The sequence below is a fragment of the Gracilinanus agilis genome, chromosome 1 (assembly GCF_016433145.1).
Source record: "Gracilinanus agilis isolate LMUSP501 chromosome 1, AgileGrace, whole genome shotgun sequence".
Lineage (NCBI taxonomy): Eukaryota > Metazoa > Chordata > Mammalia > Didelphimorphia > Didelphidae > Gracilinanus > Gracilinanus agilis.
Window position 1 is genome coordinate 777,614,520 of NC_058130.1, and position 12,356 is coordinate 777,626,875.

The following is a 12,356-nucleotide window of genomic DNA, read 5'->3' on the forward strand; positions in this document are numbered from 1 at the left end:
TGTCCTCTGGCTGATCTTTTAAGAGGAATGCCACTGGGGGCTCATGAGGTGTAGGCTTAAATGGATACTGACTCAAAGTGTGCTTGAAACCTAGGGTGGCTTTTGGAGGATCCCAAAGATCAACACACACTCTTGGCCACCTATCAAGGTTCACATTAGCATCTCCTATTGTGCCCCAGCCCCCATCAGAGACTAGCCAGGTCAATGAACAAAAACACAGAAGCCAAATTACCTTTGTTTCAAAGGCTCCCCCTACCCAAGGGGCAGAGGGGTGAAGTAGAAGGATAGATAGCATTCCATTTTCCCCCTTTTTTCCTTTTATCTTTTTAAATAAAAAAAATTACAATTAGTCAAACACTACTCTTGGTTAAAGGTGTCTCACATCCATTCTCTTCTGCCTTGGTTGTCTGAGGGCTCAGCCAAAAAAATCGCCTCGGTCCTCTCTGTCGCAGGTCTCGCCCTAGGCGAGGGGAGTGATGGAGAGATATCGGCCGGCTCAGAGATCGGAGGTCAGATGTTGCTAAATCTCGCTGAGGTGGGCTCCCTGAGGACCCCGCCATCTCTGCCCCTGAGAGGAGAGACCTGGGTATGTCCACTGGAAGGAGGCTGAGAGAGTAACCAGAGAGAGGGCAGGAAAAGGGCTCGCGGCGGCCCCGTCACCACCGGAGGAACTCCCTGATGTACTTCAGGATCCTGATGACCCACAGGTTGACTCCAAGGTCGATCAGGTACTGCATCTCGGGGGTGAGCATCTTCCGGCACAGCTGTTTGTGCCGCTGACTGATCCGCTTCTTCAGGTTGTAGCCGAGGATGGTCTTGGTCCCCAGCGGCTGCCAGGGCTGCATGGACGACTCCTGGATGGCCTCCGCGTCCACCGCCCGGCCCCCGTCGATACAGATACTTCGCATGCGCTCGTTCTCCCGCCGCAGGTTGGCCACCTCTCGGGCCATGCGCTCCCGCCCGAAGGCCTCCACCTTGCGCCAGAAGCTGGCGTTGAAGTGGCGGTAGAGGAGAGCGTCCAGCTGGTTCCACTCGGTGGCCCGCCGGTACAGCTCTCCGGTCAGCTGGGGGACGGCCGAGGCCCGGCGGGCATTGAGCTTGAAGTAGAGGATGTCCTCCAGCTCCCAGCACAGGAGGTCCTTCAGTAGCACCAGGGACTCATCAAAGTACTCTTGCAGCATGACCAAGTGGAACCTCTGCTCCACCTCCAGGATGTGCTCCTCCACCTGGGGGCTGCGGGGGTCCAGCCCGCTGTCGTAGCCCAGGTCGAAGAAGAGCAGGTTGCGGAGGTAGTGGGCGTTGAAGCCTTTGGGGTCGTAGTAGCGGTGGGGGTCCTGCAGGAACTTGGCCAGCTTGTTGTGGCCCGTGAGCTTCCACGTGAAGGGCACCACCATCCCGAAGTAGTGAAAGGAAGACTCGAAGAGATGGGCCGGGTCCCGCAGCACCGTGATGAACGTGGCGTTGGGGGCCACCAGGCCTCGCACCTCGGGGTAACGGAATCGCATGTGGTTGCAGATGATGTTGAAGCAGTCCCCTGGCTGGTAGTTGTGCACCAGGCTCCGCTTGAAGAAGGACGGATAGTTGAAGTCGTTGTAGCCGCTGGGGAAGGCGAACTTGAGGTGGTGCTTCTGGCCAAAGCGGAAGAGGATGTTGAGCAGGGTGCTGCTGGCCGTCTTGTGGGTCTTCATGAACACGATGTCCATCTTTGGCTGGCAGGAGCCCTCCGTGGTGTTGACCGGCAGCGTGGGAGGAGAAGAACAGGACGTCTCATCTTGGGGGCTGTAAGGGAAGAAGGAATGGGGAAAGTCATGAGGAAGAGTCAGGCCCCGAGCCCTGGGGAAACATTTTGTCCTTCTCTGAGAGAGAAAGGAGAGATGTGGGTTCAAATCCAACCTTTTTCTGGGTCTCCAGCCATGCCTCAGCGCGCATCATCCCCTCCTCTCCAGTCCCACCTTTATATGTTGTCTTCTCCCATTAAAATGTAAAGTCCTTCCTCGATTGCCTTTTGGTATTTGTACCCAGTGATTACCACAATACCTAGAACTTAGTAAGCTCTTAAAATGCTTTATCTGCTCTTTCATCTGTCCATCCACCCATTCATCCATCATCCATCTATCTGCCTACCTATCCTTCTTCTCTCCATCTGTCCATTTATCCATCTATCTATCCATCCATCTATATATCTATCTCTTCATCCATTTATCATCTATCCATCCATTTATTTATCACTCATCTATTAATCTATCCATCCATCTAGTTACCTAGATATCCACCCATCTATCCCCCTGCAACCATCTGTCCATCTAGTCATCTCTGTCTATCCAGCCATCCATTTATTCACCCATCTATCCATCTGTCCTCCATCCATCTATTTCTCTCTCTAAGTAGGTCTATTCATTCATCCACGTGTCCATCCATCTATCCATTTGTCCATTCATTCATCTATCTATCCATCCATCTAAATATCTCTTCATCCATTTATCATCTATCCATCCATCCATTTACTCATCACTCATCTATTGATCTACCCATCCATCTAGCTACCTAGATATCCACCCATCTATCCCCCTGCAACCATCTGTCCATCTAGTCATCTCTGTCTATCCAGCTATCCATTTATCCATCCATGTGTCATCCATACAACTATCTATTTCTCTCTCTAAATAGGTCTATTCATTCATCCACGTGTCCATCCATTTATCCATCTTTCTGTCCATCCATCTATCTATTCATCCATGTATCCATCTGCCATTTGTCTTCCTGTCCATCTATCCATCCAGCTCACTAGATATCTGCCCATCCAGCCTTTTATTCCTCTGTCTATCCTTCCATCTGGTTAGTTATCTAGATATCCATCCAGCCAGTCTTTTATTCATAAGCCTATCTATTTATTTACCTAATTATCTGTCTATCCATCTATTTATCTATGTAGCTATCCATTTGCTCATCTCTCTGACTATCTGTATGACAATGGGCAAATGGTTACCTTCTCTGGACCTCAGTTTCCTTATTTGTAAAGTGGGAATAAGTGTGGCTGGACCATTGACATCATATAATAGCTGTACGTGGAATGGGAAACTGAAGGTCAATGCCTGCCGATGGGTAGGAAATTCTCTCCCCCACCCGCACCGTCCCACCCCGTATTCGTTCCTCGGTCCCCTGAGGAGCTGCCCTAACCCTGTGATGAACTGAAGCCAGACCGAGACCAATGAGCTTTCCTGTCTGCAGGAAAGGTGCCACCACCCGAGGCTGCCCAATTGTTCTATTAGCTTCGTTCCATGCCGCTCTATTCCTCTCTTCTTCCATCTTGTATTAACAGTGCATGGCGTCACATCAGGTGGGCTTGTGGAACAGAGTCGTCATGGATCAATATATGGATTGGGAATTGGGTGAAGAAGGAAGACACCAAAAGAGACGCAATCCCAGGGATGTGGGCTACATGCGCTGGCCCTACATATTGCCTGGCCATGTATATGGATCTAAATTGCTTAAAGAATTTTATGAGGGGCAGCAGGGTGGCTCAGTGGATGGAGAGTCAGGCCTAGAGACAGGAGGTCCTGGGTTCAAATTCGGCCTCAGACACTTCCTAGTTGTGTGACCCTGGGCAAGTCACTTCATCCCCATTGCCTAGCCCTTACCATTCTTCTATCTTGGAGCCAATACATAGAAGTTAAGGGTTTGAAAAAAAAAGAAGAATTTTATGATCTTTAAATCTGGAAACTAATAGGAGTCACCTGATTCTAGGAGTAGCTACAGAGATTAAAAATAAGACCAGGAGGAAGCTCGGTGGCTCAGTGGATGGAAAACCAGGTCTAAGGACAAAAGGTTCTGGCTTCCAATCTGGCCTCAGACACTTCCTAGTTGTGTGACCCTGGCCGAGTCACTTCATCCCCATTGCCTAGCCCTTACCGTTCTTTTGCCTTGGAACCAATATACGATATTGATTCTAATGAAAGGTCAGAGTTTAAAAAAAAAAAATAAGGACATCAAAAGGAAATGGCAAGGAACTGGGAGATTTCAGAGTAATTTCAAGGCTAAGGAGCGCCCTCCTGTGGCTCTCCATTGATTGGATCACTCAAAAACACCATCTACACAGGGGGCAGCTGGGTAGCTCAGTGGATTGAGAGCCAGGCCTAGAGACGGGAGGTCCTAGGTTCAAATCCGGCCTCAGACACTTCCCAGCTGTGTGACCCTGGACAAGTCACTTGACCCCCATTGCCCACCCTTACCACTCTTCTGCCTTGGAGCCAATACACAGAAGTTAAGGGTTTAAAAATGTAAAAAAAAAAACAAAAAAAACAAAAAAAACACCATCCACACTGAGAGTACGAGACATTAGCTGGGACCAAGTCTGCAAAAGCCCCTCAGAAGAAGAGGATCTGGCCAAGAGAAGAGGGGCCTTAGTAAGCACAGAGCGCCTGACGGACTGAAAAGAGTATTTGGCTGAGAAAGGCCAAAGCTAAGTCCCTGCATCAGAGGGCCAGCTGCCTCCTGGGTGGGACAGAACTTTGCCCCCCCCCAAGAAAGAGGGGCGTTTCCCCAGGAGCAGGGCCAAAGGCAGGTCCTGGGCACAAGGCGGAGAATCCCCAGACCCAGCCACTTCCACACGACTGGAGAGGGCCCCCGTGTCCTCGCTGGCAGGAAGCTCAGATTGACCCACGAGACCACAGCACAGCAGCGATGGCTCTCTGCGCGGGGCCCCGGCCCCGGACACCCCCCGAGGTCCTTCCAGGTCAAAACTGACTTCATCTGTCCATATTGGACTCCGTACCTGCGGCAGGGCGGGCTTCCCATGGATGTCAACCAAAACAAGAGGCCGACGGAGTGAACACCGAAGCAGACAGGAGTCTATGCTGTGGTTCGGGCATTTTTTTCAATCATATCTGACTTTTCCTGACCTCATTTGGGGTTTTCTTGGCAAAAATCTGGAGCGGTTGGCCGTTTCTTTCTCCGGCACATTTGACAGATGAAGAAACTGAGGCAAACAGGGGAAGTGACTTGCCCAAGGTCACCCAGCTAGTGAGTGTCTGCTGCCAGATTGAACTCAGGTCTTTCTGACTCCAGGCCCAGCTCACCACCCACTATGCCACCCAGGAGGACAGAGCTGTCTTCTATTAAGGCATATTAAAGATACTGGGGGGGGGGGGGGGGAAGGCAGCTAAGTGGCTCCATGGATCTGTTCCAGCAGGCACTCCCTCCAGAGGTACCAGTGAAGACTGAGGATGGGGACTAGGCAGCTGGCCTGCTCCCATCACTTTCTTTTTTTCCCCTTCTTAAACCTTTACCTTCTTAGAACTGATACTATCTATCATCTATCTGTCCATCCGTCATCTGTCTGTCTATCTATCTGTCTGTCTGTCTATCTGTCTCTATCATCTATCTGTCATCTGTCTGTCTATCTATCTATCTATCTATTTGTCTGTCTATTTATCTGTCTGTCGCCTGTCTATCTGTCTGTCATCTGTCTGTCTGTCTATCTATCCATCTGTCTGTCTATCTATCTATCTATCTATCCATCCATCCATCTGTCTGTTTATCTATCTATCTATCTATTTTTTTAATTGATACTAAAAGCAGTGCTGGGCAATGGGGTTTAAGTGACTTACCCAGGGTCCTCCTGTCTCTAGGGCTGGTTCTCTAGCCACTGAGCAGTCTGGCTGTTCCCTCATCACTGTCTAAGAGATATTCTTACCACTATTAGGGTGAAGGCACTAGCATTAAGGGGGATCAGGAAAAGTTTCTTTTTTTTCTTTTTAATTTTTTCCATAGTTAATATGATTCATGTTCTTTCCCTCCTTCTCTTTCCTCCCCCTCCCAGAGCTAACAAGTAATTCCTCTGGGTTATCCATGTATTATCACTCAATACCTATTTCCATGTTATTCGTTTTTAATAGAGTGATCTTTTAAATCCAAAGCCCCAACTCCTAGACCCAGATAAATAAGTGATCCATCCTATGTTTTTCTTCTGCACTTCCGCTCCCACAGTTCTTTCTCTGCATGTGGATAGCATCTTTCTCATAAGTTCCTCAGGATTGTCCTGGATCATTGCATTGCTGCTAGTAGCAGAGTCTATCACATTGCTCCAGGGGAAAGGCTTCTTGTAGAAGGTGGGATGTTAGTTGGGATTCAAGGGGAGCCAAGAGGCAGAGATGGGGAGGGAGAGCATTCCAGGCATGGAGGGTGGGAGACGGAATGCCATTGACCAAGGGTGGCTGAGAGGCCAGCATCACTGACAGAAGAGTAAGTGAAAGGGTGTAAGATGGAAAGGCCTGAAAGGTAGGAGGGGCTGGGTGATGAAGGCCTTTAAATCCAAACAGAGAATGTCCAGGATCCTGGAAGTCCTGGGGAGCAAAAGGAGCTTACTGACTGGGTGGGGGTGGGGACGGGGCACAGTTGGCCCTCTACTTTGGGAACATCCATTACAGGAGCTGATTGGAGGAGGGATTGGATTGTGGAGAGACTTGAGGAAGACGGCCCAACCATTGGCTATTGCAGTGGTCCAGGGTGAGGAGGGTCAAAGGAAATGAAAAAGAAGTTGTTGTTTTTTTCTAAACCCTTATCTCCCATCTTAGAATCACTACTTTGTATTGGTCCCAAATCAGAAGGACAGTAAAAGCTGGACAATGGGGGTTAAGTGACTTACCCAGGGTCACACAGATAGTAAATGTCTGAGGCCAGATTCAAACCTCCTACCTCTGTGGCTGGCCATCTTGCTGCCCCCAGAATAAACAGTTTTTAAAGGGAAAAAACCCAAGCTATCAACAACCTTACGAAGAAGTCCACTAAATCAGTAATAATCAGAAAATGCAAATTAAAGGAATTTTGAGATGCACCACTTCATACCCATCAGACTGGCCAAGGAGACAAAGCAGGAAAATAGCCAGTGTGATTGGGGCCGGGGGAGAAATGGGCATCCTGACGTGTTGTTGGTGAAGCTGGTCACTCTGGAAAGCAATTTGGAACTGTGTCCACGAAGTGACTCAATGTACCCTTTGAGCCAAGCCTTAACCCCAAAGAGAGCAAAGAAAGAGGAAAAGGATATGCATGCACCAAAGCACTGAGAGCAGTTCTGCAGGAAGGAGCCAAAACCGGAGACTAGGAAGCTGTGCTCTAATTGGAGAATGGCTAACCAAGCTGCAGGACATGAGTATGATGTAAGATTATTGTCAGAATAAAGGTGAAATGGATGCTTTTAGAGGGAACCAGGAACCAGCCCTTCGTGGACTGACGCACAGCCAGGTGAGAAGAACTGGGAGGTGGTTTTACACACAACATCAAAGAGGAAAACAGCTTTGAAAGACACTGATCGGTGCAGGGAGAAACCAGAAATCCAAGCAGCTCGTTCCCCTCCTGTCCAAGTGGTGATGAACTTAAAAGGCAGAGGCAGATTTTTAGGTTTAGCAAAGGAAGAAATTTGTTTTGCTGGCCTCTGCACACTAACAAGGAGGATCTTAACTCACTCTCTTTTCTTTCTTCCTTGCTTCCTTCCTTCTTTCCTGTCTTTCTTCCTTTCCTTCCTTTCTTCCTTGCTTTCCTTCCTTCCTTCCTTCTCTCCTTGCTTCCTTCCTTCTTTCCTGTCTTTCTTCCTTTCCTTCCTTTCTNTAAATGCTTGTTGGTTGGTTGACTGGTTCTCTCAAAAATAATCTAAGCAACTGATAAGATCCTACATTCTTTTTAAGTACTAAAGTTCACAGAAAATCATAAAAATACTCAAGGCCAACACTGTTGAGCAGACAGTTCTCCCTTGGGTTTTCATAACTGATGAGTTCGAGTTATTGTCCTTGAATACAAGTCACACACACACACACACACACACATCATATGGCATTAAATTTCTTCAGGTCCCAGATTATACTTTAAAATTCCAAAGTTAGAAAGTAATAATTAAGCACTTTCATTTGCTACCTTGAAAAAATGGTTCTTTCATTAGAATGTATCCTCCCTTTGATCAATGCAGATTGAAATCCTCCATAGATGCTATCCTGTGCCATTTGCTGTCTTTCCTTCCTTCCTTTCCTTCCTTCCTTTCTTTCTTCCCTGCTTTCCTTCCTTTCTTCCTTCCTTCCTTTCATCCTTTCCCCCTCTTCTTTCTTCTTACTTTCTTCCCTCCCTCCCTTATCTTGTTCTTTCTCTTTCTTTTCTCCTTACTTCTTTCCTTCTGTCTTTCTTTTTCTTTCTCTTGTTCCCTCTCTCCCTGTCTTTTTCTTTCTCTAACTGCCTTTCTTTCTTTTTTCCTTCCTCCTTTCTTTCCTTCTTTAATAAAAGAGACAATGGAAGGAATAGATCATAAGAGCAACTAAAAATAATTTTTTTAAGAATACCTAATGCTGGGGGCATCTAGGTGGCTCAGGGGATTGAGAGCCAGGACTAGAGCCTGGAGGCCCTGAGTTCCAATCTGGTCTCGTACACTTTCTAGCTGTGTGACCCTGGGTAAATCACTTAACCCCATCACCTAGCCTTTACCACTCTTCTGCCTTAGCACCGGTACTGTTTCTAAGATGGAAGGTGAGGGGTTTAAACAAAAAAGAATCCTAAGTACAGGGGGAAAGCCAGTAGCGGGAGGCTAAGAAGGCCTTTCTGCTTCTCCAAGCCTCATTGGAGAATGGAAGAGCAGCATCCCTGGCCCCCGGCTCCCTGGCCACTTCACAGTCCCAGTGGAGCAGGCATGAGCGAGGCTAACAGCCAGGGCTCAGGGAGGCACCAGGAAGGCATTGGGCAGACGTTTGGAGAGTGAAAGCATGGAAACTTCCCTCCAGTAGCCACGGAAGCTCACCCTGGCTGGGAGATAAACTGGAAGAACCTAGAACATCGCCTCCCATGAGCCTGACAGAGACAGATCACGGTGTGAAGCCCGAGTTCATCATCGAGACCTTCAACGAGGAGCCGGAGCCAAGATACTGATCAAGAGAAACATGAGTTGGCCAAGCCTGTACCCAGCTGCAGAGACTCTGGGCAGGGGTCCACTGAGAGCCCAGACCCCTGAGATGCTGTGTCTGTGTGAGACTGGGGGCTGCAAAGACAATTCACCGTAACCACTTATGGGTTCTAGATCAATCAATCAACCTTTATGAAGCTCCTACTGTGTGACAACACTGAGCAAAGCTCTTTGCAGATATCTCCTTTGATCCTCACAACAATTCTGGGAGGTAAGTGCTATTATTTATCCCCATTTTACAGATGAAGAAACTGAGGCTTAAGCAGCTTGTCCAGGATCACACAACTAATAAATGTCTGAGGCCAGATTTTAACTCGAGTCTTCCTCCTCTGCACCACCTCTTTGTCTCTCTTTTTTAAAATCCTTCCTTTATAGGGGGCAGCTGGGTAGCTCAGTGGATTGAGAACCAGGCCTAGAGATGGGAGGTCCTGGGTTCAAATCTGGCCTCAGACACTTCCCAGCTGTGTGACCCTGGGCAAGTCACTTGACCCCCATTGCCTACCCTCACCACTCTTCTGCCTTGGAGCCAATACACAGTATTGACTCCAAGACGGAAGGTAAGGGTTTAAAAAAAAAAATCCTTCCTTTATGTCTTATTAACACCTCTAAGAAAGAAGGGTAAGGGCTGGGCAATGGAGGTTAAGTGACTTGGCCAGGGTCACACAGCTAGGAAGTGTCTGAGGCCAGATTTGTACCCACCTGTCTCTTGTAACGTACCACGGATACATCCATCTATTCGCTGTACTGTGTGATGTTGCCTGTTGGCACATATGCCGCTCTTTATGTGGTCGTGCTATCCTGTGGGCCCCCCAGGGCGGTTACTTTGCTGTTAGGCATATTTGTGGGTTTCCTTTGGGGTGCATACACTCCTGTGACACCTCTATACCCGACACCCTATGTTTAATTTAAATCTGGAGTCCCTGAAGCAGGCTCTTACTAAGCAGCCACCACGTCCCAGGCATCATGCCAAACCTTGGAGACGTGAAGGAAGGCAGGAGCAGCCCCTGCCTTCTGGGAGCTCACAATCTGACGGGGAAGATAATATAAAAACAACAGCGAAATCCCGGGAAATGAGCGGCCATCTCCGAGGGGAGGCACTAAAATTAGGGGGGACCAGGAAAGGAATCTTCTGGAAGGTGGGGGGTGAGCCGGGACTTGAAGGGAGCCAGGAGATGGAGCTGAGGAAAGAGGAGATTCTAGGATTGGAAAGTGGCCCATGAAAATACAGGGAACTGGGAGATGGGATGTCTTGCGTGAGGAGCAGCGAGGAGACCACCATGCTATGGCCATCGAATGAATGAATCACTGCTGTTGATTTCCTGGAAATGGCACCCTGGGAGGTTTTCATTTTGAGGGGAAATCCTCCCTGTTCTGCTAAATGCATAAACTGAGGTTTCTACTGAAGCTCTGACGTGTGAACTCCATTTTGCCAAATTTCAGCTTGTGGAGAGGAAGAGAAGAGGGTCCTAATGGCAAGGAGGGAATCCTTTGGCTTTTTTCAACTCTCGTGCCCTGAGGAATTCCTTAACCCTTCATTAGGGTTGGACTCTGGCCGGCCAACCAGCCTTCCTCACTTGAAGCCAGGCTAACTTTGGGGAGGTTAGGGGGTCAGTGGCTCCGAAGCAATGCCTTCTGGGGGATGTCTAACCCAGAAGGTGGTCCTAGGAGTCTGAGGGGGGAGCCTTCAGGAAAGAGGGATTCATTCACTCAAATGTCAAGGGATTGCCTTGATGGCAACCTTAGATTTAACTCTCCTCCCGGGAGTGGATGGAATCGGTGAGAGCTTTATATGTGTGTTCAGTTTCCCAGGAGTCCTTTCTTTGCATCTCACGTGTTTTCCGTAGAGTGAAATAAAGGCTTCTCAGCAGCCAATATGCATCGCCACAACGAAGGCAGGCATGAACGAATGAATGAGCGAGAGGGCGAAAAAATACCGATTAAGCACTAGGTGCCCAGATACGAATGCGAAACGAGTCTCTAGCCTCAAGAGGCTTCTCTTCTAATGTGAGGAGAAAACACAACGAAGAGAACTAAGGTTTGGAGGTGCAAAGATGGTCTGCAAAGTTTGGGGGTACAAAGCAATACAGTGATAAGACTTTAGGGAGCAATGATGACCCAGGGCCCTTCGTAACCTGGCCCCCACCCTGATGGCAGAGCTTGGAGATGCAGAGCTGAAGCTGGGAGGGGAAGGAAGAATGAATGGCAGGTCTGGGTCCTTCTTCAAGATGGAGGTTCCAAAAGGAACTTGCCAATGGAAGAAGGTGGCTAGAAGCAGGATATTCCAAGGGGATGAAGCAGTTGTTTTAGGACTCCTCCCACCCCTGATATTCCCTGTCCTAAGCTCCCTCCGAGCCCTGATGCCCATAGTTCTAAGGCTCCTTCCAGAACTGACATTTCGTGTTCTAAGCTCTTGCCGATCTAAGACACCCCCTGTTTTAAGCCTCTTCCCAGTCCTGGCATCCCTTGTTTTTTGGGGTTTTTTTTTTGTTTGTTTTTAAACAAACTTAACTTCTGTGTATTGGCTCCAAGGCAGAAGAGCGGTAAGGGTGGGCAATGGGGGTCAAGTGACCTGCCCAGGGTCACACAGCTGGGAAGTGTCTGAGGCCGGATTTGAACCCAGGACCTCTCGTCTCTAGGCCTGGCTCTCCATCCACTGAGCTACCCAGATGCCCCCATGGCATCCCTTGTTTTCAGCTCCCTCCCAGCTGATCTGAAAAAGCACCTGGTTGGATGCTCCAAGTTTTCCCTGGACCAAAGCCATTTCCTCTAATGGAAAGTGCCCTTCCCACACTCCTTTTCCACCCCTGACCACCACTCACTCCCTTTCCCCACTCACTCAGCTATGTTGACTTGCAGGGGTGCCAGATAGGCATAGAACAGCAGAAGGAAGCCGGTGAGGAGGCATCCCAGGATGAGCGCCTTTGCCATAGAGTGCCAGGGTTTCCTCAGAGAAGGCATCTCAGTAACCTGTGGAAGAGAGAGGGGTGGGCAGGAGCCCTGAAGTTAGCAGCATTCCCAGGACCCCATGTCTCCAGTCTGCAGACTACTGAACTCTGACTCTTGTTTCCCTAGCATTCAGTCATGCCTGGCACATGATAGGTGCTTAACAAATATTTATTGATCAAATCATTGCACGACATCTCTCCGTTAGATGAGGAGCTTCCTTGTGATCAGTAATTATCTTTTTTGCCATTCCTGGCATCTCCAGAGCTTAGCATGGCCCCTGGCACATTGTAGAGCCCTAACAAATGCTTGTTGATTAAGTGAAGGTCTTTCCAATTCATAGTTCAAGTGAACATCACAACAATCATGAAAAGGGAGTGGTTCAAGAATAAATACCCCCATTTTACAGATGAGGAAGCTGAGGCAAAAAGAGGAAGGGCCTTGTTCAAGGTCACAGAGGAGTGGACAAACTGAGGCT

At 48.6% G+C, this 12,356-nt stretch overlaps 1 protein-coding gene across 2 annotated transcripts; it reads right to left on the minus strand.

Annotated features, from left to right (window-relative positions):
- Positions 1-202: 202 nt before the first annotated feature.
- On the minus strand, positions 203-11,893 carry GAL3ST1 (galactose-3-O-sulfotransferase 1). 2 transcript variants are annotated; one of them, XM_044658882.1, is made up of 3 exons: positions 11,786-11,893; positions 4,899-4,925; positions 203-1,766 (listed from the first exon to the last, which is right to left on the minus strand). In XM_044658882.1, exons 1-3 carry the CDS (start codon positions 11,891-11,893, stop codon positions 657-659), a joined length of 1,245 nt encoding a protein of 414 aa, XP_044514817.1. In that variant the 3' UTR covers positions 203-656. The 2 variants fall into 2 exon arrangements, with proteins under 2 accessions (XP_044514817.1, XP_044514816.1); XM_044658881.1 differs by lacking the exon at positions 4,899-4,925 and having other exon boundaries at positions 203-1,779; positions 11,772-11,893.
- Between the last annotated feature and the right edge of the window lie 463 nt (positions 11,894-12,356).